The sequence below is a fragment of the Somniosus microcephalus genome, unplaced genomic scaffold, assembly GCF_052327205.1.
Source record: "Somniosus microcephalus isolate GS21.2 unplaced genomic scaffold, FLI_Smic_1.0 unresolved_chr2, whole genome shotgun sequence".
Lineage (NCBI taxonomy): Eukaryota > Metazoa > Chordata > Chondrichthyes > Squaliformes > Somniosidae > Somniosus > Somniosus microcephalus.
In genome coordinates this window covers 62,934,068-62,952,291 of record NW_028225180.1, presented here as the reverse complement: position 1 = coordinate 62,952,291, position 18,224 = coordinate 62,934,068, and the positions used below count along the sequence as shown (strand labels likewise).

The 18,224-nt window shown below is 43.3% G+C and overlaps 1 protein-coding gene across 1 annotated transcript; it reads right to left on the bottom strand.

The window, feature by feature from the left end:
- Nucleotides 1-345: 345 nt before the first annotated feature.
- LOC147092725 (putative G protein-coupled receptor 139) lies at nt 346-17,697 on the bottom strand. Its single transcript, XM_085975670.1, has 5 exons — nt 17,580-17,697; nt 14,234-14,261; nt 13,335-13,409; nt 4,476-4,708; nt 346-1,274 (listed from the first exon to the last, which is right to left on the bottom strand). The coding sequence occupies exons 1-5, from the start codon at nt 17,695-17,697 to the stop codon at nt 346-348; spliced, it is 1,383 nt and encodes a 460-aa protein (XP_085831796.1).
- Nucleotides 17,698-18,224: the final 527 nt, after the last annotated feature.

Sequence of the window (18,224 nt, the reverse complement as noted above, 5' to 3'; positions counted from 1 at the left end):
ACGCCTGCAACATTCACACCGAGATTACAGAATTACAGAAAACCACCATTATAACTCACTGTGTCCCGCACTAAAGGAAACTTTAACTATTAATTAAACTGGAGCGTCTCATTCCTGTATCTGTGGTGTGAGGCACTTAAAGCTGACGCCCACAGGTTCTACTCCACTGCTGAAGCTCAGTCATGACTGTTCTCTTTGAACCTTGCGCGGGAAATGCGGTGTTTTAGGATACATCGTTTATGTTCACCCGCGGAAAGCAGCAGACATCAGACGCACGGCACAAAGTGGGAGAAGTGTTTTCTGATCCTTTATATTTTCACAACAGCAAATCATAGTATTTGAACTTTAATTTGGACGGAAATCTTTGTTGTATTTTTGCCTTTGTTTGCAAATAAATGTCCAAAGAATTTTCATCACCTGCTTCAGCTCTTCCCTGAATTTAGTTTGTGTAGCTGCATAGATACATGTGTTTGAACAGGAACTCAAATACATGAGCATATATCCGGTTTCAGCGGCAATATAGGCAGGGGCTGCATAATCGCCTCGGTAATGCACGGTGCTTATCACTCTGGTAGTTAAATTAGTAACGCAAGTTGTCAGCCACAACAGTATAAAACTGGCCGATACAGTGAACAGTAAAATGATGGATTTCCTTCGGGACAGTATTTCTGGATCGCTCTGATTCTCACTGCTGTGACCCCGGAGTCTCCTGCGGACTCTGCTGGCAACTAAAATACGTCTGGCTGTCAAACAATTAAACAGTAATATCAAAGCAAAACTAAGCCAAGAAAAACAAATGCGACGTAGCCAGGAAAACGCCACACCGACAGGCGATGAAATAAACTCCGCCCTGGAGCGGCAACCCCAGTGAACATTGTTAATTATTCGCTCAGGTTCAAATGCAAACCAATACAGCAGGCTCTGTAAACAGATCAGGACAGAGACCGTTGTTATAACTGCGGCCGCAGTTCTCACTGTGCAATACTGTGTTTTAAACCTCTTACAACATATAGCTACAAATCGGTCAAATGTGAATGAGACTGTAAACCACACCGACAAATGCAGGACGACAGATTGCAGGTATATAATTAACTTACAGACGGCAGTGTAGGACAGGAAGGAATGAGTAAAGTGATAACGTAAAATGCGGTTCACTAATATATTAAAGATCATGACCAGTAGATCTGCTGTTGCCATTGCCACCATGTAGACAGAGATACATTTGGAAAGGCCGCAGTTTCCTCTGGAGAGAATTACGATTGTCAGTAGGTTCGCTATAAGGAGGAGGGAAAAAAGGTCAGTAATGGGGTCATTGAGATAAATCTCACAGATTATTGTGTGGAAATTTTAGGATGTGTCGCTATTCAGCGTTAGGCCACGGATTTTTCCATTAATATAGGCAATGGTGAAGACACTTTATTTAAAGTAATGAAATCACTGAACATTCAATATCGAGGGACTGAAAATACGCCCTTCGTCCAGCAAACTTCAGTCAAGTATTAAATATAATTACACGGCATTCATGGAAAGATATAATTCAAATAAAACATTCAACTCAGATAAAAAAAGAATTAAATTATACTCAAACGCTGCTCAGAGGAGGAGAGCACCTTCCTTAGCGGAAATTATTTCGTAAAATACCTTTCACAATCCCCTGTTGGGTGGAGGTTTCTGCAATCCGAGGAATTATCAACTTTATGTAGACAGGGAACAACGGCCCAAAAGACGTGATTACTATGGGCACTGAGCAACACATTCTTTAGTGAGCTATGTGCTGTTGGAGAGGCCGGGGAATCAGCCTCGCCCTCCCTCAGTATAGGGAGGAACATTGAGCGGTCGGTGCCCGCGATCCAGCGGCCGGATCAGCGCCTCAGCGGTCGCGCGGACAACGAGGATTGCCGCGGATTTTCACCGACTGATCCCGGTGAATAAATGACTCCGCAATGTGGACATTCTCGGCATCTGTTACATTAACACTGAGATAGTCAACAGGTATTAGGCAACAGGATATATTGACTTACCGGGAATGCCAAATGCTGCGAGGACATGGTAGTAAATGTCCCGTATCTGTAGAAATATTGGCCGTACCATTGTTTTGAAGATTTGTGTGGATTCTGTGCAGCTTTACGATTCCGACTGGAATGTTTCTGAGATCCGTAAATACTCCCCCCTTTATACAACAATCGGTGCCCCGGTGAGATAATCAGGTTGCACAATAATTGCTGTTAGTTACAGTCACTTAACAAACAAGGGGCGATTTTCCGGTTCAGTGAACCTGGGCCGCCAATGGGGAAATTGAGCAGCTCAATCCATGAAACTCCGCCCATTAAAGTAATCCCAGAGGAAATGGACTCAGCGCATGTCCAGTAAACCATGAAGGATAAAGCAAACATTCCCCCGGACACGGTGTTGATTTCTTGGAGCCTCATCTTAATTTGGTGAAATCGTCACTCATCCATTGCAATTATTAAAATGTGTTTTGTACTTTGATGATGAATGATGTTGAATCGGCTCTAAAATTACTGGTGGTGACTCTACTCTAGCATTACTGGTGGTGACTCTACCCTAACATTACTGGTGGAGACCCTACTCTAACATTACTGGTGGTGACTCTACTCTAACATTACTGGTGGTGACTCTATTCTAACATTACAGGTGGTGACTCTACTCTAACATTACTAGTGGTGACCCTACTCTAACATTACTGGTGGTGACACTACTCTAACATTACTGGTGGTGACTCTACTCTAACATTACTGGTGGTGACTCTACTCTAACATTACTGGTGGTGACTCTACACTAACATTACTGGTGGTGACTCTACTCTAACATTACTGGTGGTGACTCTATTCTAACATTACAGGTGGTGACTCTACTCTAACATTACTAGTGGTGACCCTACTCTAACATTACTGGTGGTGACTCTACTCTAACATTACTAGTGGTGACCCTACTCTAACATTACTGGTGGTGACTCTACTCTAACATTACTGGTGGTGACTCTACTCTAACATTACTGGTGGTGACTCTACTCTAACATTACTGGTGGTGACTCTACTCTAACATTACTGGTGGTGACTCTACTCTAACATTACTGGTGATGACCCTTCTCTAACATTAATGGTGATGACACTACTCTAACAAACTGGTGATGACTCTGCTCTAACTTTAATGGTTGTGCCTGTACACTAACATGACTGGGGTTGACCCTACTCCATCATTACTCGTGTTGACCCTACATTAACATGACTGGTGTTGACCCTACTCTTACGTTAATACCGATGCCCCCAATGTCACATTACTGCTGGTGACTCTACGCTCATATTACTGGTGCTCACTTGGCTCTAATATTCCTGTAGGTGACCCTAATCTAACATTATTCTTGGTGTTCCGATGGTAATATTGCTGGTAGTGACTCTTCTCAAATGTTACTGCTGGTAAATATACTCCAAACTAATCACAGAATCACAGAATCACAGAAACCCCACAGTGCAGATAGAGGCCATTTCGGCCCATCGAGCCTGCACCGACACATATCCCACCCGATCCCAGTAACCCCTATACCAACACATATCCCACCCTATCCCCGTAACCCCATGTATTTAATCCCCCTAACACTAAGGGTCAATTTATCATGGCCAATCAACCTAACCCGCACATCTTTGGACTGTGGGAGGAAACCGGAGCACCCGGAGGAAACCCACGCAAACACGGGGAGAATGTGCAAACTCCACACAGACAGTCACCCGAGGCCGGATTCGAACCCGGGTCCCTGGCGCTGTGAGGCAACAGTGCTAACCACTATGCCACCGTGCATGGGTGGTGACTCCTCTCTAACATTACTTCTGTTGACCTCTTCTTTATTTGTTCACGGGATGTTGGAGTCACTGTCACGACTAGCCTTTAGCGTCCACCCCTAATTACCCTTGAGAAGTTGGTGGTGAGCCGCCTTCTTAAACCGCTGCAGTCCATTTGTCGAAGGTCCTCCCACAGTGCTGCTAGGGAGGGATTTCCGGGATTTTGCCCGAACGAAGACGAAGGAACGGCGATGTATTTCCAAGTCTGGATAGTCTGTACCTTGGAGGAGAATTTGCAGGTGGTGGTGTTCCCAATGCAGCTGCTTCCCTTGTCCTTCCAGGCGGCAGGGGTCGCATGTTTGGGAGTGGCTTTTGAAGAAATGTGGCGAGTTGCTGCAGTACATCTTGTAGATGGTATATACTGCAGTCACAATGCGCCGGTGGTGGAAGGAGTGAATGTTTAAAATGGTGAATTGGTGTCAGTCAAGCGGGCTGTTATGTTCTAGATGGTTTTGAGCTTCTTGAGTATTGGAGCTGCACTCATCCAGACAAACGGCGAGTATTCCATCAAACTCCTGACTTGTGCCTTGTCGATGGTAGAAAGGATTTGGGGAGTCAGGAGGTGGGAATCCATCCACAGAATGCCCGATCTCTGATCTGCTCTTGCAGCCACATTACTGATGTGGCTCGTCCTGTTACGCTTCTCATCATTGGTTTCCACTACGAGGTTTATGGTGGGAGTTTCGATCATGGTAATGCCGTTAGATGTTAAGGGGACGTGTTTACATTCTCTCATTTCGGAATTTCTCATTTCCTGGACAATGTCTGTCAGCAATGTTTCTTTCCATTTATCAGCCCAAGCCTGCAAGTTGTCCTGGTCCCGCTGCATGTAGGCTTCATTATCCCAGGAACTGCGAATAGAATGGAACACTCTGCAATCAGCAGCGAACTTCGTGACTCTTCTGTTCTTATGATGGCCGGAACTTCAATGATGAAGCTGCTGACGATGGTTGTGCCTCAAGCACTGCCCTGAGCAATCCTTCAGCGATGTTCTGGGGCAGATATGACTGACCTGCAACAAACTTGCTTTTTTTTAGGTATGACGCCAGCCAGTGAAGCCTTTTCCCCCTGAACCCTATTTACATCAATTTTACCAGGGCTGCTGATTGCCATATTCGGTCAAATACTTTTTGATGTCCGGGGCAATCACTGTTACCTCGCCTCTGGAATTCTGATCCTTTGTTCATGTGCGGAGAAAGCTGTAATTAGATCTGGAGCCATGTGATCCTGGCGGAACCAAACTGAGCATCGCTTTGCACGTTATTGATCAGCAAGGGATGCTTGATTGCAATGACGATGACACCGTCCATCACTTTGCTGACAATTGATAGTAAAGAGATGACGCGGTAATTGTCTGAATTTGATTTGTCCTGCTTTTTGTCGACAGGACATTCCGGGGTAATTTTTCACTGTGTTGGTAGATGCCAGTGTTGTTGTTGTACTTAAACAGCTTGGCTAGTAGTGCAGCTAGATCTGGAGCACAAATCATCAGCAGGATGTTGGGCCACAGCCTTTGCCGTATCGAGTGCGCTCTGTCGCTTCTTGATGTCACGTGGAGTGAATCAAATTGGCTGAAACTGACATTACGATGGTGGCGACCTCAGGGGCAGGCTGAGATGAATCATTCACTCGGCAATACTGACTGAAGATGGTTGCGAACGCTTCAGCATTGTCTTTTGCACGCCCATGCTTGGCTCTGTCGTCATTGAGGATGAAGATATTAATGGAGCCTCCTCCTATTATTTGTTTAAATATTCACCATCATTAACGACTGGATGTAGCAGGGCTGCAGAACTTTATCCAATGCGTTAGGTGTGGGATCGCTGAGCTCTGTCTATAGCATGGTGCTTCTGTTGTTTAGCATGCATGTTGTCCTGTGCTTCAGCTTCCCCAGGTTGGAAGCTCATTTTTTAAGATACGCCTGGTGCTGCTTCTGGCATGATCTTCTACACTCTTCATTGAACCAGGGTTGGACCCCTGGCTTGATGGTAATAGTAGAGTGAGGGATAGACCACGCCATGTCTTTACAGATTCAGTTGGAATACAATTCTGCTGCTGCTGATGGCCCACATGCCTCGCGGAGCCCATCTTTGAGCTGCTAGGTCTTTTCGGTATCTATCCCATTTAGCACGGGATTCCATCTCCACAAGCTGTATGCGCTGGTCACTGCTACCAATGCTGTCATGGTCAGATGCATCTACAACAGGCAGATGGTGAGGACGAGGTCATGTAGTTCTTTCCCTCATGCTTGTTCTCTCACCACCTGTCAAACGCCCAGTCCGGCAGACAAAGTCCAAGGCTCCTCTATCAATATCATGGCTATGTGCTGCCGCAACAGCAGGACAAACCTCCAAGATGTGCCAAAAGAGTGGTATACATTCGTGAAGGTGCGGTACTGGGAGTACTCTGCATTTACTTCGGACCTCATGAAGTCTCATGCCATCAGGTGAAACATGGGAAAGGAAACCTGGTGCTGATTACCACCTACCAGCCTCCGTCAGTGATGAAGAAGTGCTCTTTCATGTTGGACACCATTGGAAAAAGCACTAAGTGTAGCAAGGGCAGTGAATGTTCTCTAGAAGGTGGACCTAAATGTCCAAAATCAAAATGGCTCAGTAGCACCACCACTGACCGAGTTGGTTGACTCCAGAAGGACATAGCTTCCAGACTGGGCTTGGTGCAGGTGGTGAGAGAAACAACACGAGGGAAAACCTACTTGACCTCGTCCACAACAATCTACCTAACGCAGATGCATCTGTCCATGGCAGTATTTTTAGGAGTGACCATCACACAGTCCTTGTCGAGACGAAGTGCCGTCGATACACGTGTTGTGAGGCACTCCCACCTTGCTAAATGATTCAGGCCAGACTTAGCAGCTCAAAACCTAGCATCTACGAGGCGCTGTGGTCCATCTGCAGCAAAAAAAATTATACCATCACAATCTGTAAAGTCATCGTGTAAGATTATCATGCAGTAATTGGATTTTAGAATAATGATGTAATATCTTGTAATAATAAATATTTTAAAATCATAGAATCATAGAATGGTTACAGCACAGAAGGAGGCCATTCAGTGCGTCGAGCCTGTGCTTGCTCTCTGCAAGCACACTTGAGCTAGTTCCACTCGCCCGCCCTTTCCACGTAGCCCTACAATTTTTTCCTTCAAGTGCTTATCCAATTCCCTTTTGAAAGCCCCGATAGAATCTGCCTCCCCCACCCTTTCAGGCAGTGCATTCCATATCGTAACCACTCACTGCATAAAAAAGTTATTTGTCATGTCGCTTTTCGTTCTTTTGCCAACCACCTAAAATCTGTGTCCTCTGGTTCATCGATCCTTTCGCCAATGGGAATAGTTTCTCTCTATCTACTCTGTCTCGACCCCTCATGATTTTTAATATATCTATCTAATCTACTTTCCACCTTCTCTGCTCTAAGGAGAACAACCCCAGTGTTTCTGGTCTATCCACGTAACTGTAGCCCCTCATCCCTGGAATTGTTCTCGGAATTATTTTCTGCAACGTCTTGAAGGCCTTCACATCCTTCCTAAAGTGCGGCACCCAGAATTGGACAAATACTCCAGTTCATGCTGAACCAGTGTTTTATAAAGGTTCATTATAACTTCGTTGCTTTTGTACTCTGTGCCTCTATGTATGAAGCCCAGGATCCCGTATGTATTTTTAACCACTTTCTCAACCTGCCCTGCCACCTTCAACGATTTGTGCACATATACCCTTAGGTTTTGCTATTCATGCACCCACTTTAGAATTGTACCCATTAGTTTTTAATGCCTCTCCTCGTTCTTCCTATCAAAATGCATCAATTCACACATTTCTGATTTAAATTTTATCTGCCACGTGTCTGCCCATTTCACCAGACTGTCCATGTCTTCTTGAAGTCTATCACTATCCTCCTCACTGTTCACTATACTTGCAAGTTTTGTGTCATCTTCAAATTTTGAAATTGTGCCCAGTGTACCCAAGTCCAAGTCATTAATATATATCAAGAGAAGCAGTGGTCATAGTAGCGGCGTCTGGGGAACACCACAGTATAACATCCTCCAGTCCAAATCATTTGTAATGATTTTGTAATCGTATGTATGAATTAAATGTAGAAACCTGTTATCATCAATTTTATGCAATGCTAACCTGAAATATACATGATATGTAATCATTATGCTTACACTTAAAATTCTGTGAGTTAGCTGTAAACAGACAGCCTGGGTGAGAAAGAGGATTGCTATAGCCGAATAGGGAGGCTGTGGGTGAAAAATGGATATTAGACACAGTAACGACGAGACATAGATTGCAGCTAGCCTGGGAAGCAATGTCAGGTGTAGCTGTCACTGTATTGGGGTCTGCAGTGAAAATAAAACATAATCCTTTCACATAAACAGCAAGGACGCCATATCGCTGCAAACTGGAGACATGTTTCGTTGTGTTGCCATAACTAGCACAAATATGAGTTTTGTTTGTCAAAAAAGATAATGGCCCAGAAATTTGGGTCGGAGGCTTCCCGCGGGTGCAAGCCTCCGACCTGCACTTACCTAGCACACCGACCATTATGCTGTGGGCCCGCGTGGGATTCTGATTTGGGCCTCCTCCAACTGCCGGTGCACAGTGCTTGCATATCCCAGGGGCGCAGTTAGTTCGATGCGTCCCCTGGGATGCCATGGGCCATGGAGAGCCAATGGTAGCAGGGAAATGCCCATTCATGAAATTGAAAGAAAGAGCTGTCAAATCTATAAATAGTAAATGCCCCAAAACATCACTAAAACTTCAAATAATTTTTTTAAAAAGCATCACATTTTTAAAATAACTATAAATTACGTAAAATAACTATTTTAAACAATAATTTACATTTTTGAAAACATTAATTACATTTTCTAACGGGGCTAAATAAACTTACCTTTCTTTAAAGTATTTAAAAATAATAAACCATTGGAATTGTTTTTTTAATTTTAATTAATTCACCACTTACCTTGTTAAAAGCAGGCCTTGCACCTGCTTTTTATATGTGTAACTCCTGGAGACTTACCATCCCGGAGAAACCTGCAAAATAAACGGAAGTCCCATGCGAACGTGCTGCCTCTCTGGTGTATGCGTTCGACCTCTGAACCCTTTCCTTTTAGGGAACGGTAGTTGCGGTTTCCCGCGCATGCACAATGCATGCACAGAACCGGCACTTCCATTGGGCCTACGGTGAGGACCCCGTTCGTACTCACCCGTGGAGACCCAAGTTTCTGGGCCATTATATTTTCACATAAGACTGGAACCTGCGTAAGCCAAATTGCTGCATACGTTGCATTGGTGTGTTTGGATTTGGGGGCTTTTGAGTGTCAGCCAGCGATTTCTTCAGTAAGACTCCATGTGAAAGGTTTTGAATGACAAGAAGATCTTAACAGACACAAAGTATCGAAGATTTCAGAAAGTTTCAAGGAGACACCCGGGAGATAAAGAGGGATAAGAGACCAGAGACACAGAGTGCAGCTTAATCACGGTTGCGATTCTACACATAGGATAACGGGGTAACATAAGTCTCAAGTGTCCTCTGTAAACTGCTGCTCAAATACTGTAATGTATTACGCTTTGCTTGTGCTGCGTAAATATAAATTACTGTACCCAGTATGGTTCAACCTCGAATCATTTGGAACCATATTCCCACTGCAATCTTATAATGGCCCGGCATATCTGTCACTCTGCCATTACCATCAAGCCAGGGGAACATCAATGAAGAGTACAGAAGAGAATGCCAGTAGCAGCACCAGATGTAACTGAAAAGGTCGTGCCAATCTGGTGAAGCTACAGCAAACGACTGCATGCATGCTAAATAGCGGTGCAGCATGCTGAAGCCTGAGCTAAGCGACCCCACAACCAATGGATCAGAACAAAGCTCCGCTGTCCTGCCACCTCCAGCCATGAATGGTTGTGAACAACTAAACAACTAACTGGATGAGAAGGCTTCATGAATATCCCCATCCTCAATAATGGCAGAGCCCAGCAAGGACTTATATAATTGCAGTAACACTTATTTACTCTTGTACTCCAATCCTTTTGTAATAAAAGCTAATATACCATTTGCTTTCCTAATTGCTTGCTGCACCTGCAGGCTAACTTGCAGTGTACAAGGACACCCAGTTCCTTATGAATTCCAACATGACGCGATCTCTCACCAGGTAAAAATGTTTTGTTTTTCTATTTTTATTACCAAAGTGGATAACTTCACACTTCTCCATATTATATTCCATCTGCCATGTTCCTTCCCAATCACTTAACCTGTCTATAACGCGTTGTATCCTCTTTGCATCTGCCTCACAACTTACTTTCACACCTAGCGTTGTATCATCAGCAAACTCAGAAACATTTGACACATTTTAGCATCCCATTCATTCAATGTATTTCTTAAACCCCATACGTTAGTATATAACACACCTATTTGACCTGATGCTGTCTTTCTTACACCATTTAACTTAATAGGTTTCTTATCTGTCTCGCCTGTTGTAACTTCTTTAATTATTTTAGTATTCCATTCATTGGAGTATCTCGTGGTGACCTGAAATCTGCTCTTATACATTTTTATCGATCAATTATCAGTTCTACTGTTGTTTATGACTGAGCTCTCCTGCACCCCATTTCATTGTTTAATGACCATTTTGCCACGCTATTTATCTTTTCCACTAGGACCTTAGTTACAGCCTGTTTCAAAGGTACCGCTATCTCTTGTCCTAGTATTTGTAGCAGTGTCGCATGAAATGGAACCACTCCCTCCCACACCATTCATCCAGCCATATGCTCACCGTTCTGGTCTGTTTGACTCTGTGACATTAAACACGTGGCCCGGATAATAATCCTGAGACTAGTAGCCTTGAATACATGGTTTTTAATTCGGCTCCTCACTCTACATTCCCCCTCAACAAGAACTCCTTCCTTTTTTACGCTTTTTAACTGATCCCGACATGAACTACGATGAACCTCGCTTTCCAAATTCATTTTAGCTGTCCCTTATCTTGGCATCAGTTTATGGGTAAACGGGGATAATGAACCCGGGAATTTCCAATAATCCTCCCTCTGTGTGTGAGGCCCCGCTTGGGGAGGGAACTTCCGTAATCTCCGCAAAAAATGTCGCGCATGTTACACCTGAAATTGTTGTAGACCCAGTTTAATGGGGTAAAATAGCGAAAGACTCCCCTCTCCTTTAAATTAGGAGTACAGGGACATTTAAAACTTGTAACGGGACAGAATAAACTCTCCTTGTTTCATAACATCCTGTTGGACGGATTTTACAGCAGCAGTTAGCGTCGTTTCCAATTCCATTTTGCAATTTAATATTGAATCTGCCCCCACCACCCTTTCAGGTATTGCATTCCCGATAACAACTCGATGTGAAAAAAAAATGTTTCCTCATGTCGCTGCTGGTCCTTCTGTCAATTACCTTGTAATTCACAAAAGAATTTGGAAAAGGGCGGGTCAATATGTTTGGAGCTGTTTGCTGGTGTGGAGGATAAAGAAAGCCATTGACTGGTTGGGCGGAATTGATTGTTTCCGTGTTGGTAACATCGACGTGTTTTTTTGTACATTGAGGTCTCACGGTTTAGCATTAGTATTAGGATCCTGTAAAAATGAGTTGAGATACTCCAATGAATGGAATACTAAAACAATTAAAGAAGTTACAACAGGCGAGACAGATAAGAAACCTATTAAGTTATATGGTGTAAGAAAGACAGCATCAGGTCAAATAGGTGTGTTATATACTAACGTACGGGGTTTAAGAAATAAATTGAATGAATGGGATGCTAAAATGTGTCAAATGGTTCTGAGTTTGCTGATGATACAACGCTAGGTGTGAAAGTAAGTTGTGAGGCAGGTGCAAAGAGGATACCACGCGTTATAGACAGGTTATGTGATTGGGAAAGAACATGGCAGATGGAATATAACATGGAGAAGTGTGAAGTTATCCACTTTGGTAATAAAATAACAACTTAATGTCCATTTTGCCACGCTATTTATCTTTTCCACTAGGAAAATCCGTCCAACAGGATGTTATGAAACAAGGAGAGTTTATGCTGTCCCGTTACAAGTTGTAAATGTCCATGTACTCCTAATTTGAAGGAGAGGGGAGTCTTTCGCTATTTTACCCCATTAAACTGGGTCTACAACGACTTCAGGTGTAACATGCGCGACATTTTTTGTGGAGATTACGGAAGTTCCCTCCGCAAGCGGGGCCTCACACACAGAGGGAAGGTGATTGAAAATTCCCGGGTTCATTATCCCCGTTTACCCATAAACTGATGCCAAGATAAGGGACAGCTAAAATGAATTTGGAAAGCGAGGTTCATCGTAGTTCATGTTAGATCACTGAGGAAAAACCTGGGATCAGGCAGCAATGGGAATGTGGCCTAAAGGTTTGCGAACACAGAGAACGGCTCTGGAGTTAGTTAGTTGGGGGAAATATGGAAAGTGGCTACTGGTATCCAGAAATTCGAACAACTCAGATTGAACACATGTCTTTGAAAGATTTATTCAACTATTCAGAGGTTAAAATATTCATTTAAACCCAAGATTTTGAGATATGCTAAAGGCTTTGAAGGTAAATCTTCATGGAAGGCCCTCAAATAAATATTGAAAACAAAGCAATCATTAGATTTAATGATGTTGATGCGAAAATGAAGTTTTTGCTTTTATTTAGTACCTTATTTTGAAGAATATATACTGAAAAAATGACAAACATTATTTTCAACAAGCTCTTTGATAATTTAATTGTTTGTTCAAGAAACTCGTTCCTGTGCCGGCTCTTTGAAAGAGTCTCCAATTAGTCCCGCCCCCTGCTCCTTCCCCATATCCCAGGGCAATTTCCCCTTTAAGGGTTTATCCAATTCTTTTTCAAAGCCACTATTGAACCTGCTTCCACCACCCTTTCAAAGCAATGCATTCCAGATCATAGCAACTCGATGCGAGAGACAAATTCACCTCACCTTCCCTCTGCTTCATTTGCTAACACCCTTAACAATAACCATGTTTACTTTTCTTGAATTTATGTTATTACTTATGTTCAGAAATCGAGGTAAATAGCAACTTCAAAAACAGAGATGTCGATTTGGCTTTTCCGTGTTATATTTCGAAGAGCTGGGAGACGTCAAACTGAGGCTCTACATCACCACCATTGGATGGAACGTGTAATTACAGCATGGCCACATCATGCAGGAGGTATCCTAAATAAAAGTGAAGAGAATGGAGGAAATGAATGTAGATGTACAAATTCCGATATAGGACAGGTAAACCTAACACCTTGTCACACCTCCCAGAAACATCTTAAAGCATTTTATACAGGTTATTTTGAAGGCGCAGTAAGTATTATGCCTGCACACCAGCAGCAGCAATGATGATATTTCGTGAGAGTGTAATGATGCTGCCTAATAAAGGGTTTAGGGCAAGTGACATTTGGAGGGGCAAATGACAAGCCTCTTCAAGGTGGTCTCCTTCACGTATCTCCAGAGCAGACCTCAGTTGCTGCACCTGCCAGTGCTTTCCAGTAGATCAGCAGCTCGGAGGGTTTCACCCTGTGAGAGGTCATGAGTTTACGAAAGGCGCAAACAGAAAATGGGTCCTTTGATTTGTGGAATATTTTGCTCAACTATTTTTCCACAGGTGCTATCTTCAACTCAGCCAGGCAGAGACCGATGAAAACGTCCTCGAGTTTCAATTTGGGGAAGTTCTTCGAAATGTTCCAATCTCGGCAGGTGACATTGGTCGAGAGCACGTACCCAGTGCCAGAGCAGAATGGCGGATATCTTTCCAGATTCAATTCCTGTTCACTCATGTACCATTTATGGGTTTTGCATGTCTCATGTGTAGCCAGTGTAGATGTTCCTGTGATTGGTTCACGACAAGAGCTCTCTTAGATAATCAGCATTGACGAACATGTCCGAATCGACTTTCATCGCCAAGCAGGCTGATGGATAAAATCGGCTCACCCATTTCAGGCCCATCAGCAACTTGGTGGTCAGGTGAACTCTTTCTGTATGATGTCTTTGTGCAGCAAACCTTCCTCTAGCAGATGCTCCTGATGCTCCCGGTTGTACCTGAGCAGGAAGAAGGAAACTACATTCTTGCCATGTACTGTCTGCTCTCTCCCAGGTCTAGCGAATGGCCGAGTGAGCTTCGAACTGGTCCTGGGCACTGGTGACGAGAAGGACCACGAATGGGGGACCAACGTCGCACCTGCTGTCGGGTCGCATTAAGAAGGGGGCGTCATTTAACTCTGGGTAATGCCAATGGCCAGGAATGCTGCTGCTTAAATATCTGATTACAGTAAGTATCAGCAAAAGGATCACACAAACAAATGAACGATTCTTTGGACGTAAGTTGAGAAAACATATTTTACCAGAAAATATCTTCATATTTTGAATCAGCTGTAAAAAAAAATAAACAATTCATTATGGTGGAATCCAGGTAATGCAAAGCGAGACACCTTCCAGTTTAAGATTATTTGGCTTTATCAGGTGCATCGAAATAGGAGGAGACCATTCAGCCCCTCGATCATGTCCTGCCACTCAATTAGGTCATGACTGATATGTATCTGATCTCCATTTAACCACCGTGGCACATTAATCCTTAATGCCCTTACCCAAAATAAAATGTATCCATCACAGATTTGAAGCCTTCATTGACCCCCAGCAGCAGCTATTTGAGGGAGAGATTTCCAGATTTACACTACCCTGTGTGTGAACAATTGCTTGCTAATGCCAACCCTGACCGGCCGAGCTCTAATATTAAGGCTAGGGCCCTTTTCTCTGGATTCCCCCACCAAAGAATATAAGAAAATAAGAAATAGGAGCAGGAATAGCCCACTTCCCAGCCCGCTCCCCATAACACTTCATTCCCTTATCTTGCAAAAATGTGTCTATCTCCACTTCATATGTTTTAATGGCCCAGCATCTAGAGCTCTCTTGGGCAGAGAATTCCACAAATTTACGACCCTCTGAGAGAAGTTCCTCCTCATCTCAGTTCTAAAAGGGCGACCCTTAATTCTCAGACTGTGCCCCCGAGTTATAGATTTCCCCATGATGGGAAACATCCTCTCTCCATCTACCCTGTCGAGCCGCCTCAGTATTTTATATGTTTCGATAAGATCACCTCTCGTTTTTCTAAATTCCAATGAGTATAGGCCCAGCCTGCTCAACCTTTCCTCATTAGTCAAACCCCTCATCTCTGGAATTAACCTAGTGAATCGTCTCTGAACTGCCTCCAATTCAAGTATATCTTTCCTTAAATAAGGAGGCCAAAACTGCACGCAGTACTCAAGGTGTGGTCTCACCTTGTACAGTTGTTGCAGGACTTCCCTGCTTTTATACTCCAACCCCTTTGAAATAAAGGCCAACATTCCGTTTGCCTTTTTGATAACGTGCTGCAACTGAATGCTAACTTTTTGCGGTTTCATGCCCAAGCACGTCCAAGTCACTCTGAACTTTAGCATTTTTTAATCCCCCTCCATTTAAATAATAGGTTGCTTTTTTATTTTTCCTGCCAAAGTGGATAACCTCGGACTATATCCCGTTGCAGATTATTTTAGTCTTCTGCAGAACTTGCATTTCAACCATATTTGTATCATCCGCAAAGTTGGCTACATTACACTCGATCCCTTCATCCAAGTTATTAATGTAGATTGTAAATATTTGGGGCCTCAGCACCGATCCGTGTGGCTCCCCACTAGTTACCGTTTGCTGACCAGAAAATGAACCTGTAACCCGACTCTGTTTTATGTTAGTTAGCCAATTCTCTATCAATGCTAATATATTATTCCCAACTCCGTGAGCTCTTATCTTATGCAGTAAACTTTTATGTGGCACCTTATCAAATACCTTCTGGAAATCCAAATACACTACATCCACTGGCTCACCCTTGTCCACCCTGCTTGTTACGTCCTCAAAGAACTGCAACAAATTTTTAAATTATGATTTCCCTTTCCAAAAACCAGGCTGACTCTGTTTGACTGCAGTATTTTTTCTAAATGCCCTACTACTGCTTCCTTAATGAAGGACTCCAGCATTTTCCCAACGACAGATGTTAGGCTAACTGGTTTATAGTTTCCTGCTTTCTGTCTCCCTCCTTTCTTAAATAGGGGCGTTACAATAGCGGTTTTCCAATCTGCTGGGACCTCTCCAGAATCCAGGGAATGTTGGTATATTGCAACCAATGCATCCACTATCTCTTCAGCCACTTCTTTTAAGACTCTGGGATGCAGGCCATCTGTTCCAGGGGACTTGTCGTCTTTTAGTCCCATTATTTTACCGAATACTATTTCCATAGTGATAGTGATTGTCTTTCGTTCCACACTCCCTGTGGCCCCTTGATTATCTATTATTAGGATGTTGTTAGTGTCTTCTACAGTGAAGACAAATGCAAAATATTTGTTCAGAGTCTCTGCCATTTCCCCATTCCCCATTATTAATTCTCCAGTCTCATCCTCTAAGGGACCACCATTTAATTTAGCTACCCTCTTCCTTTTTATATACCTGTAGAAGCTCTTACTATCTGTTTAAATGAAATCATTTGACCCACCCTACCCTATCAACTACTTTCACCATCTTTTAATCTTCTATACAACACAAGTCTATCAAATATAGATCTATGCTCATAGTATATTATCATAGAATCACAGAATCATTACTGCACGGAAGGAGGCGCTTCGGTGCAGCGATCGCGCACCAGCTGTCTGCAAGGGCACTTCAGCTGATCCCTTTCCCTGCAGTGCTGATTTTTTTTCAGGTCATCCGATTCCCTTTTGAAAGCCACAATTGAATCTGCCTCCACCATTCTTTTAGGGATTGCATTCTGGATCATAACCACCCACTGACTTTGGCAGCATCATCTGCTTTGCTAAAGGCAGATGGAAAGTACACATTTGCTAGTTCAACTATGCCTTTTGGAAATCCATATATAAAATATCAAGTGCACTGCCCTCATCCACCCTCTCTGTTAACTCTTCAAAAAACTGAATCAGCTTAGTCAAACACGATTTGCTCCTAAAGTGTCTCTGTTGTCGCTCCTTTATTAGCCCATGCTAGTATAACTGGCTGTAACTTTGCTCCCGAATTATTGGTACAAATCTTTCCCCAGCCACAGCCTTAAACTGACTGTCCTGTAACTGCCAGGTTTAACCTTGTCCAATATTTTGGATAATGATTTAACATTTGCTATCCCCCAGTACATTTGCACCACTGCTATATCTAAGGAGGATTGGAAGTTTGTGGGCAGCACCTCCAGAATTTCTACCCTTACTTCCCCAACAACGTAGGATGCATCCAATCCAGACCAGGAGACTAGTCCACTTAAAGTACCACCAGCCTTTCTAGTACCACTTCTTTATCTATGTTTATATCATCCAGTATCCCAGCAACGTCCTGTATAACATAGATTTGGAAAACTCTGCTTCCTTGTTAAACACCGAAATAAAGTACTCATTTACTACCTCAGCCAATCCTTCTGCCTCCAGCGATAGTTCTCCAATTTGGCCCCAATACTCCTCTGACAGCCCTTTTACTGTTAATATGCCTATAGAAGATCGTTGAATTTACTTTAATGTTAACTGTCCATCAATTCTCGTACTGTCTCTGTGCCCCTCTTATTTCATTTTAGCTTCTCCTCTGTACATTTTTTATTGAGCCTGATTTTCCCCTGGTCTTTCAAACTGACACCTGTCATACGGCCCCTTTGCTGCTTCATCTTACTCTCTAAATCCTTCATCATGGAGGGAGCTCTGGCTTTGTTGCCCACCCTTTCGCCCTTGTAGAAATGTACCGAACTGTTCCCATCCAGCTCATCGTTATAGGCCGCCAATTGCTCCATAACATTTGTAACCGCCAGTGTATGGGTCCAATTTACCCGAGCCAGATCCCTCCTCAATTCCTTGAAATTAGCTCTCGTGAAGTTAAGTTACTTTTTAAATTATAGATTGGGCCTTGTCCTTCTCAATAACGAATCTAAAGTTTGTGATACTTTGATCACTATTCCCGAGATGCACCCCAACTGTGGCCTTCCCCGCCTGACCTTTCCCGAGGACAACATCCTGCACTGCCCCATTCCTCGCTGGGCAGGAAGCACACTGTACAAGAAAATTCTCCTGAACACACTTCAAAAATTCCTCCCCTTCTCTTCCCTTAACCCAATCACTGCCTCATTCACAATTGGGATAGTAATACTCTCCCGTTATTATTGTTCTATGTTTCTTGCACCTCCGAGTGATTTTATTGCAAATCTGCTCCTCTATCTCCTTCCCACTATTTGTTGGTCCATAATATACACGATGTAGTGTAAGAGCTCCTTTCTTGTTTCTCAATTCCAAAGAAATAGATGATGCCTTTGATGCCTCTTTC

Bases quoted from the DNA above. Each gene is read 5' to 3' on its own strand.
- LOC147092725 (XM_085975670.1), bottom strand. From the start codon at position 17,697: ATGGAGCAATTGGCGGCCTATAACGATGAGCTGGATGGGAACAGTTCG. The intron at 13,410-14,233 runs GTAAAATATGTT...GACCTCTCACAG, and splicing joins AAATATGAAGATATTTTCTG to GGTGAAACCCTCCGAGCTGC. The intron at 1,275-4,475 runs GTAATGTGGCTG...TCCTCCTTATAG, and splicing joins TAACAGGACGAGCCACATCA to CGAACCTACTGACAATCGTA.